The sequence below is a fragment of the Pempheris klunzingeri genome, chromosome 9 (assembly GCF_042242105.1).
Source record: "Pempheris klunzingeri isolate RE-2024b chromosome 9, fPemKlu1.hap1, whole genome shotgun sequence".
In the NCBI taxonomy this organism is placed as follows: domain Eukaryota; kingdom Metazoa; phylum Chordata; class Actinopteri; order Acropomatiformes; family Pempheridae; genus Pempheris; species Pempheris klunzingeri.
In genome coordinates, this window is record NC_092020.1 from 19,493,421 (window position 1) to 19,515,276 (window position 21,856).

At 41.5% G+C, this 21,856-nt stretch overlaps 2 protein-coding genes across 5 annotated transcripts; both read right to left on the reverse strand.

Annotated features, from left to right (window-relative positions):
* Positions 1–800: 800 nt before the first annotated feature.
* Positions 801–9,843, reverse strand: slc30a9 (solute carrier family 30 member 9). 2 transcript variants are annotated; one of them, XM_070837149.1, is made up of 18 exons: positions 9,757–9,843; positions 9,256–9,405; positions 8,910–9,107; positions 8,636–8,683; positions 8,445–8,544; positions 8,092–8,184; positions 7,886–7,968; positions 7,145–7,203; positions 6,576–6,646; positions 5,273–5,431; positions 4,807–4,942; positions 4,690–4,729; positions 4,531–4,602; positions 4,282–4,389; positions 3,853–4,018; positions 3,208–3,337; positions 2,448–2,561; positions 801–2,296 (listed from the first exon to the last, which is right to left on the reverse strand). In XM_070837149.1, the coding sequence occupies exons 2-18, from the start codon at positions 9,362–9,364 to the stop codon at positions 2,252–2,254; spliced, it is 1,731 nt and encodes a 576-aa protein (XP_070693250.1). In that variant the 5' UTR covers positions 9,365–9,405; positions 9,757–9,843; the 3' UTR covers positions 801–2,251. The 2 variants fall into 2 exon arrangements, with proteins under 2 accessions (XP_070693250.1, XP_070693251.1); XM_070837150.1 differs by having other exon boundaries at positions 9,256–9,401; positions 9,757–9,781.
* A 1,145-nt stretch (positions 9,844–10,988) lies between these two features.
* gsr (glutathione reductase) lies at positions 10,989–19,974 on the reverse strand. 3 transcript variants are annotated; one of them, XM_070836782.1, is made up of 13 exons: positions 19,730–19,974; positions 19,120–19,279; positions 18,372–18,398; positions 18,164–18,252; positions 16,151–16,220; positions 15,807–15,954; positions 15,610–15,664; positions 15,424–15,523; positions 15,053–15,307; positions 13,847–13,958; positions 12,798–12,929; positions 12,425–12,558; positions 10,989–11,587 (listed from the first exon to the last, which is right to left on the reverse strand). In XM_070836782.1, exons 1-13 carry the CDS (start codon positions 19,774–19,776, stop codon positions 11,438–11,440), a joined length of 1,479 nt encoding a protein of 492 aa, XP_070692883.1. In that variant the 5' UTR covers positions 19,777–19,974; the 3' UTR covers positions 10,989–11,437. The 3 variants fall into 3 exon arrangements, with proteins under 3 accessions (XP_070692883.1, XP_070692882.1, XP_070692884.1); XM_070836781.1 differs by lacking the exon at positions 19,730–19,974 and having other exon boundaries at positions 19,120–19,372; XM_070836783.1 differs by lacking the exon at positions 19,730–19,974 and having other exon boundaries at positions 19,128–19,214.
* Positions 19,975–21,856: the final 1,882 nt, after the last annotated feature.

The window sequence follows — 21,856 nt, forward strand, 5'->3', positions numbered from 1 at the left end:
TGTGCAGAAAGCTGCGGAATGACTGAAGATGTGTTTGGTGACAGGCGCGTCTCGACGCACATTTCCTTTCTAATTCAGAGCCAAATCAGCCCGAAGGATCTGCTCATTTTCATGATCAACGGGCGCAAGCGAGCTTTTCTGCCTCTGAAGGAGGGGAGACATGAAAGGAAACACGATGGGCAGTGGCACTGGCACAACTGACTTGGGAATGATATGACGAGACATGACACTGATATGCGCGCAACACCCAAAAATGTTAAGACAACATTCAATGGTCAAAAACCTGCAGTGGAGTCTGTCCGCATTGTCTCCGCTCTCCGGGCTCGGTGAGAATTTATTTCAGTCGAGTAGTCTAGCGTGGTCCAGCCGCGATGCTGTGCGTAATGTTTTGAATGGTCGGTCAATGCGCAGACTGGTTGGAAATGACTGTTTTTATTGACGTCAGCGTACAGGCTACTGCCCCCCCCCCTTCCCTCCTCACTCTCTCTCATCCCCTACAACTGCACCATCTAATGGACTTGGGTTTACATTCCAGTCAACCATCTCAGCTTTAAATAGGAAACAGGTCTCCAGTCCAAAAACAACAACAAAAAAACAAAAAAAAACAACTATTTTCTGTTCCAGATGCGTTCGAATGCACAAAAAGGTCTTCAATGCATCTAATGGGGCTTTCGCCAAAACCTACAAGGGTCGTGCATCCAGGTACAAGGCTTGGAGCCCCCCAAAACAACTTGAGAAAGACATGAAGCAGCACTGTCCCATGAGGGACGGGAAAATAAATCCAATCGCATGACAGAAAAGCAGAGCAAAATAATTTAATAAATTATTTCAAATTTATTCCAGTGCCTTCAATCAGCAGTGGCAACATAGTTATAACCAAAAGGGAAATATTACATTATTAACACCTTCAAAAATATATATCCAACCCCCTGCAACAAAGAGGACATGACTCCGGCCCACCTCCTGACGCAGAACATGTTCTGCAGGTGTGTCCCGTCCTGCAGCTGTGACAGCAAATGCATGAAGTACAAGCACAGTCACTGCACTGTATGTTGTATAGAGATTATTCAGCAGAAACACAGAGTGGGAGATTATTCACTTGATAACTTGGTACACACACTGTACAGAGTGACATCCTGAATGATTTACAATGATGAGAGTTATTTTATTTTTTTTGTATGCAGAAGGCCCTGATGTAGCCTGTTTGATTCGGGGGCTGGTCCATTTGTTTGGTACATGTTGTCTTCGTGGACCGCTTATTTACATCTGGGTGCACGCGGCGGCAGCGTGACGTTTGCATTCCTCCTCTACATCTTTGGATCAGTTATCTGCTGATCAGCTGCCAAAACCACAGGTCAAAGTTGCTAAACCTGAAATTTGGAGAACACCAAAGTCAGGAGTTTGTGAAAGAGAGGGATGCCACTGCCTGGAGGGACGTTTGCTCTTTTCATTTGACCTTGTGTAAAGATTAACATGTCCAATAGTTTAGTAGCTCTGTAAGTGCTAATGTATTTAACACCAGTTCACTTCAACTCTATCATACAAATCAACTTAAGTCATAGTAACACCTTTTTAATTTGCATATTTTCCTGTAATAGCGATAAAATCTACTATCTTCATTAGAGAGACTGCAGCAACAGTGTGCCATGTCCAGTTCCTCTGTTTTGATATTAAAAGAAAAAGAAAATCTAATATTCTAGCAATTAAATAAGTCTCGTCTGAATATGTAGCTCTCAGGCTTCCTTTGCACTAATGAAGGAAACACTACCACTGTGGTTCAAACATAAAATTAGAGCACAACTGTAATAAATGATACCGGTCCTGTTTGAGTTTCCTTTTTTTATGATTTCAACCCAATCCAAACACATTCATGGAGGAAAGGGACTTGAAGCAAACAACCATAAGATTAAACTGTAACGGAGATTTCTCTTAAAATTCAAGAAGTCTGATGAATCTTTAGTCGTTAGCTGGAAAAAAAACAAAACAAACACACACGACTGTGGAAGTGGATCTCTGTCAGGTTGAGTTCGTTAAACCGAAGCTCAAGCAGCACAGAGAAAGCAGAAAACGTCGCCCTTGTGTATGATTGTGAACTATGCTACAGTAAGACTTGATGACTTGTGCAAAGACGGAGGTTTGTTTTGTGGTGGTCGTGATGGGAGGCAGATCTCGGAGGCAGGCTCGGCCCTCCTTTCAACTCTTTCTCCTCTTGTTACAGCAGGATGTTTCCTCGGCAGACACCCGTCAGGTATTATAGTATCTCCAAGTCTACGTGACGAACCTCTGGGTTACGTTGCTACGGAGGAAGAAAACAGTGTCACATACAAATCTGTCTTGCAAGCCCTCTAAAATGCCTGTGCTGGGTAGATACATTACTGAAATGAGGAAAAACCATCCTGAAAGTGGACAAACAGGAGTTTCTAGGTACAAAGTAGGCAGACAACAACCTTGAGTTCTTTCTCCAAGCGGTCCACCTCGGCCCCCAGGGTGTCAATAATGTTCTCCCCGTGTTTCAGCATGAAGTTCTCCAGCTCCTCGGGGGTCTTCACCTGCTGAATGTCCTGCAGAGAAAGAAAAAAAATGCACACACATTTTAAGTCTTTTTTTCCCCCAGATTTCCTGTTGTGAAAAAAAATCCTCTCATCAAGAGGCAGATTGAAATCTTAAACCCCTGAGATAATGTGGAGTCACCTGCCCTACAGCAGGCTGTAGGTACCAGAACAGAACTCACACTTTTTAACAAATGGCTATATTATACATGCATGTTAGAGTTCATGTTGAATGTAGATGCTCAGTTGGGTAAAATACATTTCAACCTCAAACAATATTTCTTCCAAGGTGACATGACTGCAGCAGTAAAAAAGCCATTAAATAATAAAAGTCACTGTGTTGACTGCAGAGTGAGGCCGCTTATGTTAAAAAAGTTTCCGTGTGTACTGTGCAGCAGTGCTTGCAGCAATAAAGAGGTGCATAAAAAATTTATAGTCAGGAAAATAACAATGCTTTGTTCACGTTCGCAACTCCCAACTGTGAAGTTACTGTGTAAAAACCTTGAATTATCTTTTAATGACTGAATAATCTTTGTTTGAAGTGGATCTGTCTTCGGCAGTGAACTGTTAGCAACAAACAGACAGATTCATACTGTAGATCAAACATCACAGTAATGAAAATCAGAATGGTTAAAACTTAAAGTAGCAAATAACTTACATTGAGGATTTGGTCAATGTCTTGTTTTTCCAGATAAGACCGCGTCACCACTCGGCCATCAAAGTCAACTTCAGCCTTGAAGCGCACTTTGCTCAGTCCCATATCGGTGGCCTTCACGTCGTGGATGGCCCTGCTCGTATAACACACAGCATATCAGGAAATCTTCAGGGGTGGGCAGATACATAAATAATACCGTAACTTAATCAGACAAAAACACAAAAGAGCTACTGGAAACTACAGTGACTGCTGCTACAACAAAATAAGTTTATAATGTAATGTGAAAACTTCTGACAGTTACATTTGAATGAAATATGCAATGAAACTGGGTACAAGACCCTGATTTTTAATTTCTTGAAGCGACGTTTGTTGCTCACACTTGCATGTTGTGACCGAGGCATTAAACTGGATGACTCTGCACTGCTCTGTTTGTGTGGCTGATCCTAAAGACGCCCGCATGCAAAGACCAGTACATAACCAGATGGTCTATTTTAAGCCTGAACGTTGTCCATTAACATTAGTTGACCTGGTGGACCACGTAGACTGGGCTCACGTGAGTGATTCCAGGCCTGGCATCCAGACCTGGTTCATGTTTTACATCCTTGCAGGTGTGTGCGTGTACGCCAGAGTGCGTCTTCATTTGCTGACCTCACAGCAGGGTCGTTCTCCAGGAACTCTGTGAGCTTCTGTACACGTTCGGCCTGTATGGAGCGTCCCAGCAGGGCCTCTGTGTTGGTGTAGATGAGGAAGGCTGAGACGGCGCCCAGCAACGTGCCCACGCCGAGAGAACCCAAACTGTCGAAGTGCGGGTTACCTGGGACAACACAGGCAGAGAGGAACAGACAAAAAGAAATTGAAAGAGAGACGTTCAATAAAACTTTACAAATCTGGGTCACTGCCAACATTTAAATTAGCGACCAAAGTACAAAAAAAGAACATCAGAGAAAGATTACGTTGAAGGTAATTAAGCCTCAGTAGAAGACTAATAAATCATGGTACACATAGAGAAGATGATGTGAAGAGAAACAATAGTCTTTCCCTGCAGGTGTTGTATGTGAACAATATCTCTTTGTTTACCTGTGAGTGAAGTGAGCCCCATGCAGCCAGCAGCCAAGATGACTCCTAATACAGCAGCAGCATCCTCCAGCAGCACGACATTAGTACTGGGGTCTCGACTCTGCATCACTGTGCACATGAAGCAAGCAGCACAGCAATACTTATCCACATTACACCAACATGGGATTTATCTACATAACATTTATATTTGTGGTTACAGATGTGTCAGATCAAATCAATGAATGACACAAAGAGGCCTGCTGTACATACCATATTCATAAAAAGACAGTCCATTCTGGCGAGCACTCCTCTTTATCTCATTGACAGCTACTAATAACGTAGCTGAGAAAGGAAAAATAGAAGGATGTTTCAGTACACAGCCTGTGTCAAAATGTCACTAAATATCTAGAACTTTTTTTTATAACCTACCTCCTTCAGACACCAGAGAGCCTGCCAAAATACAGTAAGCCTGTAACACAGAAACGTGACATGTTGGATCGATATTATCTTTAAATACTTCGGATTACAGACAACACAGACACTCACCCATAACAATGACTCAATGGGTTCTGGGTGTAGCAATCCCATGATGCCATGGTACCAGGAGAGGCCTGCTCCCATCATAAAGATGCCCACCCCGCTGATGAGGGAGGCGATGTAGCGCATGTTGGAGAAGCCATACCTGGCAAAGATAAATGGTTTCGATTACAGCCGACCAGAACCAGTTCTCACCCTACAACATAATTTAGGCCACCATTATTGTTTAATAGATACACACACCTACCCTCTGCACAAACGCTGTCCGCACATTAATGGTTACCTATACAAACTTAAAATTAAAATTGCTCTACTTAAGCTGTAAATAAAACTACTGAAACTATGTTTATATTTTTTTCTGAACAAGCTACACGCCTCCTCTTTGGTGTTATAATGACCCATTTTCCTTTGGGAAATGCTCACGTTCCTACTACTACTTTCTCACGGTGACAGTACAGTAAGGTGTGGTGCTTACGGGTGCCCGGCATCAGGGTTGCGGACAGACTGGCTGATCCCCAGGGCGAGCAGGGCCTGGTTGCAGGTGTCAGCCAGAGAGTGGATGGCCTCTGAGAACATGCTAGCGGATCCGGTGTAGACCCAGGCCAGGAGCTTGAAGAAGAAATTCAGACCGTTGCTGAGGACAAAGAAAACAAGTAGATGAAGCACTTGTAGGGCAATGAAAAAGTTTAGCTAAAAGATATTTTAAAGGTGGAATGATATGGATTTTCCTAAAAAAAATATGATTTATATATTCATATAAAAATAATGCCTCTCAATCATCACTTATAACCCACTAGAAGTGTGTGACGGTGTCTGTGTCTCTGTGTATCTGCAGAGATTCTGCTGCCCTCTGCAAGTATTTTCTGTTGTTGTTTTTGGGCATCACCCTTTGGGCAATGGGTGTGTAGCCACCAGCAAAATCCCAACCAGGTGCCAGATGGTAAGGGCACATCCTAAAGAAAGCTACAAAAAACGGTGGGCGCAGTGCTGAAAAAAAGCAAACATTGTGAGGCAAAACTAGTTCTGACTGTGATGTAACGGTTAGCTTGTACCGGACATAAAAACATAGTTAGCGCAGTGATAATGTGGCTGTGCAATGTAGGGTAGACAAACCTAGCAGTAAACCCAAATTTGGCTGCATGTTTAAGTTCAACAGAATAACAACACCATTACTCCCATTTTCCTTTACACAACTATTCATTTATCACAAAGCTTGATGCTTCCCAATCACAGAATTCACACACAGACTCGACCTCTCCTCTGCTGACCACTTAACTAATTGAGTCCTGTGAGTGTTTGTGCATGCTCAGTGAAGGAAACGTTTTGTGTGTTCATGTGACTGCACATGTCCTCTAACACAATCATCCTAATCCAATAGGCCAAAGAACTTGATGTGATACAGGCTCTCATGCAACTCCCAGTACAGATTTTCACTTGTTTTAGATCTATAGACTAACCAGTGTCAAAGCTCCACAGTGTATTTCTTCAGAACAAAACATCTCAAATCAAAGAAAGTCTGCTGTCCAAATGTGGTCGTTATCCAGTCTGGACTTTTGCAACAAGTTTATCCACACCAGATTTCTGCGTCCTAACAGTGATACTTATCCGACATACTGTATGTAGTAGCCCTGCTGAGAACAGACTCGTGGTTCCTCTCTAATCTAATACCTCCCACTGTGTGTGCTACAGCTCAGTAAAGTCACTGAGTGCAGAAAGACTTCACAGCAACACCAAACAGCGTTCAGGGACAAGGAAGACTGCCGGGTATGAAAACTTACATGCAAATAGCGACCATGACCACCTTCCCGGGCCCTTGTAGAAACGTTCCTCCCCTCTTGCCCGATCGAGGCTTTGCGAAACAAAGAATTTAAACCATTGTAATCATCTTCATGGTGAAATTAAGTAATTTAGCAGCCTGCCTTTGAAATAATATGCACATGATCAGGAGTTTCCATCCCGTTGTAAATGTTAAACTTATACATTTAATGTCATCTAATGAAGCTTACTGTGGAGTTACAAAACCATCCAGCACGGTACAGAATATACAATGACATACAAGAGTAGTGCAGAACAGTACAGTACAGTCATCGAAATAACATCCGCACCCTACAGTAAAGAGGGGGGACTGCATGAATGGCAACAGATAATGACACTAGCATATACAGTAAATGCAGTGACCTCAGCAACAGGTCACATACAGTAAATACACCACTGGGTGTTAATGGGGTACCTTGGGCATGGTGACAGGAGTATCCACATTATGTCCTCTTTCACATATCAAACAAGATTTGGAGGAGCGGTCATATTGTTAAACAAAATGGCAGGCCAAAAAAAGGAAAATGCTCACCTTAGTGTTTCCCCAAAAGTCTTTATATTCCTTCAACAACTGTTGATTCCGAAAAATATCTGGAGGTCAGCAAACAAGAAACACTAATAAGACAATATGTCAAGAGATTGCAGCCCAACAAATTAATGACAAAACGCGGCTTGAGCTTGATTCTAACATTAAAGCACAAGTTCAACATTACGAAACGTGCTTATTCGCTCTCTGGCGAAGAGTTACATAAGAAGGTCAATACCACTCTTGTTTTTGTCTGTTAAATATAAGGCTACAGCCAGTAGCTTGTTAGCTTAACTCAGTACAGAGACCGGAAACAGCTAACCTGACTCCCTCCAAAGGCGGTAAAATCTGCCTAAAGCTCACTGCCTACCACTTGTTTGCTCAATTCCCATAAAATTAGTCATTTTTCGTAAAGTAATGCGCCTCTTGGTCATGACAAGTAACTTCCTGGAGTCTCCGCTGGTTGCCTAGCAACTGCCCAGAGCCAAGAAATAGTCGAGCACAAACCCTTGAAAGAAATGGTTTGTTTTTATATAGGAACAAAATACAACATATTAATCAGTGAACTTAAACTGGAAGATGTTTTTTATTATCATTTAACAGCAAGCTAGCTATTTTCAGTCTTTGTGCTAGGCTAAACTAACCAGCTCTAGCCCCATATTTAGCACATAAATATGAAAGTGTTGAACTTTTGCTATTGCATGTTTACATAGATGCTCATGCCGCCAGGGAAAAATATAAACTTACTCTCTTGGTACTCTCTCTCCTCCTCTTTCCTGAGATTTCTCTCTCGGGCCAGAGCTTCAGGGCTTCCCCATACGTCTAGTGCTCTAAGGGTCGCAGAGAGAAATAAATGAATCAATAAAAAAATCACAGCCATAATTTGTGGGAAAACATATAGTGTTTTAGTGTAACATCTCTTAAAGAGTAAAGCAAAAGGGTGTAGGACTAACTTGGCCTCAACATCTGACCGCAAAAAGACAGTGAAAGCCTCTGTGTCGTCGTGGGGGCTGCGTCTTCTGATCTTTCTAAGCTGTTCCAGATCACTGTAGACACATAAGGGAGGTGGGTGAGACAAAGGTTCAGGAGGGCCTGCTATGAGCAATGTTTAGCTGTCTTCTCCCAGCTAATCACAAGAGCATGTTTACCAATCAACAGAGGAATTTGTATTGTGCTCTGCCAGCATCTCAGCCAGCACTGAACAGACAGACCAGCATTCAACACCATTAATTCATCTTCACAATGATGACATGTAATATATTTAATTCATTAACATAAAACCGTTGGTTTGATGAACAGAAGTTACCTCGGTTTGAGGCAGAACTCATTCATGGCTCTGACCGCAGTGATAAAGTTGTTCTTAGTGTACTTGGATCCATATTCCCTTTTCTTCAGGACTGCCCGAACTGCGTGTGACAACAGAGAGTACAGTAAATCAGTACGAGTGCAGCCTTTAAATCGGTTTCATGTGAAGCACACACAAATGTCATTGGTTACCTTTCACTTGAATTGTCTCAGCCTTAGTCAGCCCCTGAGGTGTTGAATCTATAAAAGCAAATATTTTATATGGAATGAGAAAAGTAAACTCAAATTTCATCCAGGAGCCCTCCGAAACTCTCAACTTATTAGAACTATTTTCTGATGCTTGCGTTGACACTTAATAACAGTTTCAAAAGGGGAAAATAGTAAACGATAATGTGCAATGCCACACAAAAACAAGAGAAAACAGGCAACAAACATCCCTCCAACTTCGAACATTGAAGTCTGTCACCTGATGAAACCGGGGTGGCTTTCGCAGCACCAGACAAGACCTTTTCAGCTGATGGAGCATCATCTGATGCTGATTTTGGAGGACCATCTTTACTGTTGCCAGAGGTAGAGTAGTACTGCACCTTGCCCAGCCCTAGAGAGGCAACACGGCAGTCTGGAAGGCTGAACCACAAGTTATGTATGCCTCCACTCTGCCAACCTGTGCAACAGAAAACGTGATTTTAAAAAAAAGAGCCGTAATGCATAAGTAGCAATCCTGACTGTGCACTCACACGAATTTAACAGCAATCAAAAACAGAAACAGTGAAGCTAAGTGCCTAAAAGCACCTCGATAAGAGGCCCCTTACCGTAGCCCAGCTGGGGGAACCTCGCGGACCGGTGTGACAGAGGCGCCCTGTGCTGCAAAGAGACCCTGCAGAAGACGTGCCATGGTCTGTGGGCCAGGCTGGGGAACATCCTCGCTCTAGCGGGGCTCGGTTCTCAAGTGCAGGAACTTTCTATGCGGAGTAACAGATAACGTTAGCCCGGTCACTGTTATGTTTTAGCTTGTCATTTAACCCAATTCAGGCAGATTAACGTCAAGACTGCTGCTGCCATTGATAATCACTTGACTAGTCAACTAATGCCTTTGCTGGCCGGCTGACGCTGCTACTTGGCACTAGCAGAGACCGGCGGGTATGCATTCACAAACTCGGCTAACCTAGCTTGCTAGCTAACTAGCACCGTAAGCTAGCATCGTTATCCGCCGTAGGGAACAAGTGCTGTGTGACAATTTAATTCACTCCAAAACAGCTGCCACTGACTAGCGAGGACATTTAGATGATGTTATTATTTAGAAAAGCCAATACCTTTCTAAAATGATGTTTGTTCAGCATAGTCTGGATCCATTTTGAGAATCTATGACCAAACTGAAGGTAGCGGCTACAAACACACACATGTGACCAGTGACGCTCAGGTGACGTTCTCCCGCGAGAACACAGTCGACTCAGCGTTGCACCACCTTGTATCGCGATATTTATTAACAAGGTCATACCATGTACCAAGTTTCTGTACCTGATACATCAAACTAATGTTCAATTAAGAAGGTTATTCTAGAGTGACATGTAGAGAACAAATGATTAGATAATCAAATAAAAATTATGCAAATCAAATCAATCAAATTCTGCAGATCATTTATATCGATTTGAATATACAATGTAAATATAATCTATTACGAGTCTTGCACTGTAAATCTTACTGCTGTAAAACTACACTGTTATCAGCAAAATCCACATCACGTATGAAACTAAAAATACGCAGAGCAGAGTCTATATTGCAAGCACTGCAGAATTACTTCCTGGGAGCAGATTTGGCCTATACATGTTTATAAGTAACAGTATATATTATTCCATTCTAAATGTGTATATCTAATGTGTGCAGCATGAAAAATGACTAATAGAAGACTAATATTCTATATAAATATTACCAAATCATTGATTTATTAACATCTAAGAAGCATTTTACTGTTGTGTAAATGGTTGACAGATTACTTACTTGCTCTATATTCTGTTCTTAAGTTTAATCTATAGTAATGCATCATACTGTATAAAACGTTCATGTTTTGCATGTAAAACCTAGTGACAAGTAAGTGTAGTTGAGTAAGAAATGCTATATTACAGTAAGGGTTTAAAGCACCAGAAAATAGAAAGTAAACCACAAGTATCTTGTTCTTATATGCAATACTTAAATACATGTTTCTCATCACCACTACAGTATACCAAAAGTCTCTATAAATGTCTATTCACTAGTTTCATATTGAAATAGATCGACCACACTTCTGGGTAAGATGATTTCAGTCATGAAACAGTGTGCTGCTGAAAGTAATTTCATCACTGCTCACCAAATATACAATTTGCCAGAATACAGTTGCCTTAAATGCAATTTTATTATCGTACACTTTGGCTCGACAAAACTGTCTCTCTTATTATTAGAAACACTGTATTCATTGCCCAAGCCATGTCAATTGTAAACAACGACAGGGAAGGTCACAGTTATAGAATGAGGAGAAGGAATCACAACACCTAAGAAAAAAAAACAGCAGGTTTATTGAATCTTTAGAACAGTACAGTAGATATGTTATGACCTTGCATTGGTAGTAAATAGGTGCCTTAAGAAGCAGCAGTGTTTATTATATCCATCTGACAAATGACTGACAAATCAAACACATACATTAGGAGAGAGGTCTTTTGATTTCCTGTGCAATCACTTGACAACAATACCTGCAGATCCATCACTTCCATTTCACAATCATTTAAATGGAATCTGGGATATTCAATCAATAATCAAGACCCACAGTACAGTTTAAGAATGCCATAACTTGGTCTTGGTCCATTTAGTTAAAGATTAGAAAAAGTGAAACACTGCGCACAAATAAGGTCACTTGAATGAGGGATAATGGAAGTATGTAGTTTAAGAAAGCAAGTTGTCAAGCTGATGCGAGAGTCAGAGGAGTGACTCTGCACTGGTGGGGGGGTGGGGGTTGAGTTTGCATTAACGCATCGTGACAAATTCCTCGGATGAGGTGGGGTGAATGGCAACAGTCTTGTCGAGGTCTGCTTTGGTGGCACCCATTTTGATGGCCACGGCGAAGCCCTGCAGCATCTCATCGCAGCCCAGACCCTGCATGTGCAGGCCCACCACCTGGACGCAAAAGAGACAATTCAGTCTTTGAAAATCACTGCAGTTGTTAGAGTCAAAAATAAGGACAGCGACAAACAAAGTTCTTTTTTGGTGTTAACAGCACCTACATTTCCCAGAATGACTGTCAAGAGTTTCTAGAGATTGGGTGTGAGCATGTTGATGCTGCAGTAGGTTATAGACCATGTAAAGGTTTAAAAAAACAATTGTGATTTCAACACTGTAAGAGCAGGACAGATAATCCTGGTTAAGAAAAGGCAGCAGACACACCCCACACTCTGAAAGTGATGGATTTTGTGGGTGAAGTGCATTCTAAACATATTAAGCTCCTCTTTGTGCGTTCACCATGATAGATGGATTTCTCTCTGAATGCTGATTACACTGCTGGCGGGACATGGACAGAGGCCTCTTATTTCAGTATGAGAAATATCAGACTCTGGTTGACAGAGGCTAATGTGTGCTCGCAGGGACTGGGCTCACTTTAACACAGGTGTGTGGAATTAGAGTAAATAGCTTTGGGTTCATTGTGTCACCAGCTGATATGCGTGTGTGTATTTTTATAGTGCATCATTTATTTTATTTTAATCATTTCCATCCCCTTGAGCGCCTGGAATTTAGCTTTTCAAACTACACACTACCTACGGATGAAGGTGTTTCTCTTTTAAAAATGACCAGAGGTTTTCAGATTTTGGTGGTACTGAGCACTCCAGGTGATGTCTACCATAAGAGCAATGACAATGCCAATTCATGTTATTTAGACTATTAATAATAACTGTTACAACGATGGAGTTTATCCACCATCTGTAACTACCCGTAAACTGGAGAACATAACCCTCCTACCTTCTCCTCCTTGCCCACACACACCAGCTTCATGATGCACAGACTCTTCCTGCTCGTGATGGCGTGATACATCGGAGTGAATGACGTCTTATAGATCTTTACGTTCTCCTTTCCTCTAGATTTAATGGCCTCCTCTGTGACAATCACAAAAAGGTTACACATTTGAATTCTTGTCATACTGAGTAAAGCTGGGATTAAGGTAGCATTTATTAGCTGACACTCTGATCCAGAGTACGTTACAGGATGTAAAAATTGCAAAAAAAGAGTAAAGCAGCAACTTCACAGGGTACAAAGGATTGTGTAACATGTCATAATCTTAAATCCTCAAAATCTACAACAATCTAGCAACACTGAACGTGCAGAGACTACTCACCTTCTGTGAGGCCCACTGTTCCGATGGGGGGGTGGCTGAACACCACTGTGGGGATGCAAGAGTAGTCCAACTTGGAGTCCTTCTTGCCCTCAAACAGTCTGTGTGCCAGCTTCCTGCCTGCAGCAATGGCAACTGCCGACACAGAGCATAACATCAGAGTGCAGCTCTGAATAAGAGTAAATGTCCTACAAAAAACTTTTCAGGTGCCTACAAAAGGATGAAAAGCTTTATTCTGACACCAGAAGTGGGTATTTCCATGTGCATGGAGTAGGAAAAGAATGGCAAGAAGCCTAAGGAGGTCAGAACTCCAGTAACACTTGTAGTATAAGCAGCTTTACTGTGAGACCAATGTGTAAGACGCATGTAAAGATCTATAATGAAATATATAAATATTCCACTTTTAAAGGTGAGATTTGCAGTTAAATCATGGGCTGAATGTTTCTTTGGAAGTTCAATTGCACAACCGCATTTTTTCTTGGACTTGAGCTGAAGAGCCGTCTTTGTTGCGTTTTTACATTCAGTTTATTTAGCCTAATTACAGGAAACATACCAGTGCTTGTGAACAGGGCATAATGTGGACTCCTGTAGCTCATTTAATGGGCAGGGTTCTGGTTGAGCCGTTGTGATGTATTATATTGACAGTTTTCTTTTTGAAATATCGTCTTGTTGTATTCTTTAGACTGAAAACAAGAGCAACTTAACAGAAACATGCATTTCCTGTTATTGACACACATACAGTATGTTGTTGCTTGAGAGCTTACCAGAAAGTGCATTTTCTGTTATTTGGAGCTAGTAGTGTTTATCAGACACTAAACAAAGTCCTCGCCTCTTCAAATAAAGTTCAACTGATGACCTTTATATAATAACAAACACCACATGTGGAGATATTAAACATGGATGCCAAACATCATTAAAACCTTTAGTCTATAAAACCTCAGCATCAGTAGCCTTCAAAACACCCATATCGGCCAAGCTGGAACGCAAACATGACTATAGGGTTTTAATGCAACATCCATAAAATGATGTGAATTAGAAGTGCAGCTTCCTACCAGGAGTGAGAAGAGCTTTGCCACAAACATCTCCTACAGCATAGATCCCTGCTCGGCTGGTGTTCTGAAACTCATCCACAATGATATGGCCTCTTTCATCTGTATCCACAGCCTGCAAACAGAGAGAAAGACTGATTATTAATAAGCCAGGACATCACATTTTCAGCACTGACGTTGCTCAGCTTTAGATCTTTGCTGGGATACACAACAATGATGAGGAAAGATACTGAACGTCTCCACCATTTCAGGTCTCCCCCTTTCTAATCAAAAGCTGCTGAGGAGCTGCTGACAGTGTACACTTGTGACAGAAACTTCAAACACACAGTGAGCGATTGAGTACAGAAGTTTCGTTTCTGTCTACAGCACGAAACAACAAATGACTCATCCGACTGAGGAGGCTCGGAGCCTTAAAGTAAACCAGAATGCACAGAACAGCAAAGTTTGATAGTGCTCAACATGTCATGTGCCAACAAGGAGTGATCTCTGCAGACCCTCTCAAACTGAGCACCAATGAGATGGTTTTAACCCTCTAGTGTGATGCTTTCTAAGTATAAGTTAGTGGCTCCCTGAGGGCTGAACTGCTACTATATACTTGATTTGAACCGGATTTATCGTCCCCATTAATCTGCTATTAATTTACCCGATAACCCCGAGCTCACAGGCATTTCTCTCTTCGCCTCTGACAAACAACAGAACAAAGACTGTTAGGTGACAGTTGCGTAGTCTTGTTCCCAGATTATGCCAAATCATTGATTTAAAATGATGACCATTTAAAATGACCTGGTTTATTGTGGGCTCTTTCTATAAAAAAAAAAAAAGGTGCTGAATTATGCAACCTTTCGGCAGTGCGTCACAAAAAGCTAAGGAAAGTGAATCAAGGACGACAATTAGCAGCTGAGGATGACACAAGGAAAACTGAACAGAGCTGAACACTATTTAATTCCCTTTGCAAACAGATGGTGGTGATAATCCACAGTCATCTGTCTTAAATGCACTAATAGCATTTTATTAATGATGTTGCATGTGTTTTGCACTCTTTCCAGCTGCAAAACGAATTGGCTCAATGAGGACAATAAAGATTTTCAACTATTCTGTCGGTCTAGGAGCATCTGCCTATTTTTTTCCACTGAGCTTAGATGTTACATGTTGTCACCTCTGCACATTTCAGCACCCAGTTTACAGCGAACATCATCATGGGACTGTTACCATCTCGCCGATGTTCAGTCCAGAAATGTTGGGCTGCCTGCCGATGGCCCACAGAAGGCAGTCCACGTCCTGGATAGTTTCCATCTTCTCCTCATCGTTCTTCTTCTCTGGATCTTTGGTGACGAGCGTCACCTCCAGCCCCTTGTCTGTTTTACGCACAGACGTCACCTGAGAATTCTTCCACAAATCCACACCAGAGTTTTGCAGTTCTTTGGTGCAGTTTGTGCTTATGAAGCTGTCAAAGTTCCTCAAAACCTACAGAGAGAACACGAGAGTACGTGGAGAAACATAGCATTTACATTACTGCGCGGCTGCACACTTTTTGAAAATCATAATTTAGTATTTATGCTGTGATTCTGTGCACTTCTTACTCCTGTCTGTCGAATAATGAGGGATGTTTTGGACCCCAGGGTGGAAAGGATGCCTGCCATCTCCACTGCAATATAACCCGCACCAACAATCACACTGCGCCTGTTCCAAAAACAAAACTTTTAATTATTATAGGCCCAAACTTTAAATATGTTATAAACACTAAAGAGAATATAGGATAAACCTACTTTGGCAGAGTTTCAAGTTCAAAAAAGCCATCACTGGTAACGCCCAGACTCGCCCCTGAAATGATCAATAACAAAATATTTTACGCAATTATGCCACTGTATTAACGTCGTCTTAATTTATAGATAAAGTAAAACAAACTGATCAAAACAAAGATTATTACCTTTTCCGGGTAACTCTTAAGTACATCAAGTCTTACCTGGAACTTCTGTGTCACTCAAAACAGAAGGCTGCCCTCCAGTGGCGATGAGGATGTGAGGCGCCGTATACTTCTTTCCATTGACCTCCACAGTAGGCTGGGGATCATTTGTAAACCTGGCATGGCCTTGAATAATTTGGATTTTAGCCTGGAATGGAGCAGATGTCATTACTCTCCCTTCTCCTGATTAAAGGAATATAAACAAGTGACGCCAGTTGAGGAATTCTTAATCCAGTGAGGAAAAAAGTGAAGATTTACAGACTTTCTGTTAACCTGAAGTACATCACATAGGAAGGAGCAACACATGCACTGATATAATAAAGACGGCGTAAATATGAACTTACTTTGTCAAGATTGTTGCGATAAATGCGATTTAGGTGACTGACATAGGCATCCCTTTTGGCCTTGAGAGTTCTGCAAACACAGGATGTGATCAAAGATAAGATTATTTTTTTCCCATGCGGGTTCAAATTCCTGTCATAATCATGTTTCTCCTAACATAATCATACTTTTGCTAGTATGAATAGACATATCTTATACTGCATACCCACCATGATATATAATGTTTCAGCTGGAAACTAAATACAAGTACAAACTCATTATAAAAGAGTTTAGTGGTGGAGATTAAGGAGTAGCGGTAGGTGGTTAAAGATGAGTGATAAGCCAAGAAAATGTCATGATCGTGTAAAGAAAGGACATATTAAACACCCTGAGTGAAATCATGACCATCGTATTGGCTATCACTCTCGCTACGGTTAATGTGTGTTATCTCAAAGTGCTGTAAGAGCTGAGGAGGGACTGCCTCTCCTCAGTCACATCTCTGTAATGCTGATGACGGCTCTTGCCTGCAGGCATTAAAGATCGACAGAGAATCCGGCTATTATGTCATCTGGTATTTAATTACCAACTCTAGTCTGCACTAGAAAAATAACTGATATTTCAGTTTCCACGATGACCCATATTTACTTTCAGAAGGGCTAAACCATGTTCACATGATACAAGCAGCTCATACACCTCTGAAGGTGGAGGGTCAAATGAGGACATTTAACCCTACATACACTTGCTCCAAAAAACTGATTCATCCCAGCAGTGGCAGTGACAGTGCTCAACAATACTGTGCTTGGTTATTCACACCTAAGAGATTGTATATGTAATGCCAAAACAGCAATGATATAAACACAGAAAAAGGATGAAAATAGGACAAGTGAACAAAAAGAAAAGACCCAAACTATTCTTTAGAACTGTACTGAAGTAAAAACACATCCAGTAGGGCGGTCAGATGACAGTGAAACATTAAAAGTTCAAGTGTTTAACTGTCTCCATACTTTATATTGCAGTTTTGTAGCATTTGCATGTCTTGCAACAAAGCGCATGATTCTTATTATTTGGAAAGTTAGAAAACCAAATTGCTTTAATTTACACAGATGGATGAAGATGCTGCATCATCTTTGCGATATGTGGATAGGGGCAGGAGTGGCCTATGGGACATTATAAGGACATTTCTGGACTCACAACACCCCCCCCCCCTGCTTTGTGTAACATAATAAAGTTAGTATTGAACCTACAGCATTCACTCCTGGTCTCAACCATCTTATCTGATCCCTGTAACGTAAATGCCCACATGAATAATAATCACAATTATAATGTATAAAGAAATGAGTTCAAAGTATATCCATGTGTTGGAGCGAATCGTGTTAATGTGAGATGGTGTTCATGCATGTGTACCTAATGACTCATGCATAAAATAATGTAACACCACACCCCGCTCCCCTTTGTATCTATTTTGTCTGTACTATAGTCATGTCCTTGTACTGTTAGTTGTTTGTATGGAAAAATAATGAAATCTAACACAGAAACACAGAAAACTGCAGCATCCTTAACCAGAATTTCCTGCCAAAGTGGCAACTATGAGCTCATGTCTGTTGGAGCTCAGTGACAGAAATGAGACGTGCATTCAAAGCATCAACAGCCCGTGTTATCACCAACTCTTGTGCTGTAATACGATACTTCTGCTGCCATTCACAGGCGCAGTACGATTAAACAAGGACACACATTTACATAAACCCACACAGACAGACACGCACTAAACGACTATCCAGTCCCGTCAGACGTTAGTGTTTTGTGTCGCTGACTAATGTTTGCTCATGTTGCAGGCAGCCACTCCTTCCTGAGGCTTATCTTGAACCATCACCTTGACTGAGCTATGTAAGACGGACAACTGGGCCAAAGTGAGGCAACAAAAGACGTGACAGATTGAGAAGTTGTGCCACGAACTGGATACTGCTTTGTTCCGGGAAAAACCCTAACAGGTTTCCAAAGAGCTCTTTGTGGTTGCACAAACAAATGCCGTAACTTACTCCCAACTGAAACGAACATTTCCAACATCAAAGCCGTAGTCGCTGTGATCATGGAGGTATTCAGCATGAACCGCTGCATTCCACATAACCTGTGAAGAATAGTAAAGGATTTACTAGAATCTATCATATTTTCACACAATTTAATCAATTATTACGTCTCCAAGTTAAAACTTGGCCTGTTAAAACATGAATGGAAAGACAAACGTACCTTCTTAGGGACGCAGCCAACGTTGACCTGAAAAACATTCAAACAGAGCAAATTAGCTGAGTGTAAACTACATCAAATAAATAACATGTTAAGTTAGAATGGAAATATTTTAGCCTACCGCTGCAGAAGTCTGGACTTTACACGGTACATTGCAATATGTGTTGTACATGAAAACGTAAATGATAATATCAATATAAACAGTAAAACAGATATACTGTCATACAAAAAGGCAGCTGACCTACCTTTGGACTGTTTGTATGTTAGATAATATGTTACCTGAGCTTATTTCCTCATTTATTACTGAAGTGAATCTGTGTACAGTCGACATGTGGTCTGAGTGGTGCAGGACAACCCTGCAGCAAAATCTCCTGTCGTCAACTTCCCTTTTGTAAAGTCGGTGCACTGGGTGAACACAATAATGTGAACACCTACACAGTGTAACGCTTTCCAGTACTAATAAACACAACAACTAGATGAATCCATCATGCATAAATACTAATATAAATAGAATCTGTGCGGGGTTCTGCTGTTTCAGGGCTCAGTGCTGGTCGATTTAGACCTTTCAAACTTCCATCAATGTTTGTCATACACAAAAAAAAAACTTCTACAAAAGGAGTCCGGAGGCTTCGCAGCGAACCTGGCAACCTATGTGTGTGTGTGTGTGTGTGGAAACTGCAGAGGCGAGATCACAGAGGCAGCAGTCGGGAAGGACAACATAGTTTTTTCTTCTTTTTTTTTTTTTACTCACGCAGGTACCTCCGAGTTTGTGACTCTCGATCACGGCTGTGGCTGCTCCGAGCTCCGACGCCCTCCGAGCGCTGGCCAGACCCCCGGACCCGCCGCCGATCACCAGGAAGTCGAACCGGGTCGTCCCCGTCGGGTCTGAGGCCATGCTTCGGGTGATGGCTCTGTATTTGCGAAAAGACGAGAACAACTGCTTAGAGTGGGTAAACCAGCAGGCCCGGGTGAGCTGGATGATTATTATAGCCATAACCAGGAAGCTCGCAGGGGTAGGCTAGGGGTAGGAATGGGAGGGTCAAGCGAAAGCCACTGCTGTGTCATTACGAATTGCAACAATGGTGTGCAAATCCCAGAAAGTGTTTTCACAATAGTCATGGTGATCCTCACATGAGCTACAGTATGAGGGTTACAACAACAGGTGTAAAAAAAAAAAAAAAGAAATAAAAAAAATCAGATGAAGATCATTAAAAATATACAGCTGGATTAAAGGCATCCGAGCACCAAGACCTCTAAATCAAAAATAAATAAATTGCAATAAAGTGCAGTCATGAGAGGACATTAAAATACACTTCAGTCCAGCCCAGATGCTCATAAAGCTACTGTAGGCTATAACTCACCTCAGTAATACCAGTGGCACAGTAGGAAACAGCCTTTTAAACAGCATGTTTGTACTTCTTTTATGGCATTTTAATGAGTTGCATCCGCTGCGTGCCGGTGTTTATCTCTCCCTGTGTGTGTCAGTCTGTGGCCTGTGCTTGCACTTGATCAGCAGCACATGAACCACAAAAGCCTTAAAGCACTTCCTGTGCCACTGGGTGACCTCACAGCAACGCAAAACTGATTTATTCCCGCTGGTTGCGATGACCAGACCAGACCTCCTGTCCTGCCTCTGAACCTCTGCACCAATGTTGCCTTTGCAACGCGTTTAATGATTTAGTATTAATAGTAATGTTGTGTGGCGGAAGTTGTCATGTTTGCAAATAACATAGATGCCCAATCAAAACATTACGTGTTTTTTGTTGCAGATTTGAATGTAACAATTACAGGAAGTACAGGAGGTTTGCGTGATCTGTCTTGAAGAATAGCAACTACGCTGTAGTCCGTCTGTCAGCTGTAAAGGAAAACAAAATAAAACATTAAACTTCCGGCTATGACTTTCAAAATAATATTGGCTAAAATAATCTAATCCTTTATTAATATCCCTTGAAAGGAAATTTGGGTGTTAAAGCAGCACAAGGACAGAAATAACTTCAGATAAATAGGGAAATTTAAGAAAAACTAAATGATTAGTATTCAAGTATTTAAAACAAAAACAAGAATAGATTAAAATGGAAACTAACCAACTGTGCAATATGTATATATAAATATATAGTATTATGTAAGGGATAATGTACAGTTAGCCGGCAATTATTGCAAAACGAATCCCGACAGGGTGATACAGGACCCCAGTGTGAAGCAAAGTATTTTTTATTAAAATAAAGTATTATTTTACTTCATTACGGTGTTTTTGAATTCTCGATTCTGATTGGTCAATCGAAACATTCTACGTTCTGTTTTTTCCGTATTGCGGACCGTTGCCATGCACCACAGACCGTTGCTATGGACACCGTTCTGATAGCGGAAGCCATCAAATAATTTTTAAATCAATAAAAGCGTTTTTAAGTAAGTATTTTTGTCTTAAACTGTTGATTTAAAAAAAAATACAAATCCATGTAATAATGCACGGCGAGTCGTTCATTCAGAAGCAGTTATTCAGGTCACAGGCAGCGCTGGGCTCTCGGGGGAGCTCAGTCAGAGGAGCCCCAAACTGAGTTAAACATCTGATTTTAAATGATTCTTGGACAGAGTACTGTACGCAACCATGTCTGATTTGCCATTGGGGTTCGTGCGTCACAGGTTGCACGACCCTGAAGTGATGCTTATAATATTCTAACAGTTGTGGATGTTGTTTGTGTTGGCACAACACAAGCACTTTTGGTTCTGGCTTATCGGTTAGAGTGAGTGTTGTATCTTGTTTTTGTTCTGGACGTTGTCAAAACAAGAGGAGAGAGACACTGCTCTTGTGCAGGTCAAAAACATTTTATGGTGATATTAAAGTTCTAATTTAACATTAGAAGAACATTTTGTTGTAATATTAAGGTTTCTAATTAGCACTAACTTGTCAGCGTATTATTTCTATTCAATAATATTATTTTGAAGGGGAGAGAGCAACCTTCTTCCGGAAGTGGTTCAGCTATCTATCTATGGCTAACTAGCTAAAGCAAAGCGGCTCGGTTGGCCGCGTCGACAAACGCCAATATCACGTCCACAGAAAGGATTTATTCACTTAAAAACACACAAGAGACCAAAACGCTGCTACACAGTAAGGTATGTGTGTGGGATTCGACTCTGCTGAAAATATAAACAGTGGAAATGCAGGACGTCGTCTTTGCCAACCTCCCCTGTTGTGGTTAGGCTGGGCCTTTTTTTCTTGTGTTCAAAGGAAGACAGCAGGAAAACGTAAATAGAGATGGCACCATTCAATATATTTGGCCGCGTTGTGTCTTTTGATGTGCATGCAGTCAGTGGGCAGGAGAACAAACAGCTACAGGCGTAGAAAACAACTGCATGAGCCCCGTGAGAGGGGGGAGGGGTTTAGGGGCCTTGCATGAATGTCAGCATTGAGCCCTGCATGGTCCATTCACTCACATAACTGTTCATTCTCAAATGCTTTTCGCAGGGGGGAGACGTGTCCTCCTGTCAGG

Excerpts from the sequence above, each read along its gene's own strand:
- slc30a9 (XM_070837149.1), bottom strand. The coding sequence starts at position 9,364 with ATGTTCCCCAGCCTGGCCCACAGACCATGGCACGTCTTCTGCAGGGTC. Across the intron at positions 5,432-6,575 it reads GTCATGGTCGCTATTTGCAT|CAACGGTCTGAATTTCTTCT; the intron begins GTAAGTTTTCAT and ends CTTTGTCCTCAG. Across the intron at positions 4,730-4,806 it reads CCATTGAGTCATTGTTATGG|GCTTACTGTATTTTGGCAGG; the intron begins GTGAGTGTCTGT and ends TCTGTGTTACAG.
- gsr (XM_070836781.1), bottom strand. The coding sequence starts at position 19,362 with ATGGCTATAATAATCATCCAGCTCACCCGGGCCTGCTGGTTTACCCAC. Across the intron at positions 18,399-19,119 it reads ACAAACTCGGAGGTACCTGC|GTCAACGTTGGCTGCGTCCC; the intron begins GTGAGTAAAAAA and ends AATGTTTTTCAG. Across the intron at positions 12,930-13,846 it reads CAAAGCTCTTCTCACTCCTG|TTGCCATTGCTGCAGGCAGG; the intron begins GTAGGAAGCTGC and ends CTGTGTCGGCAG.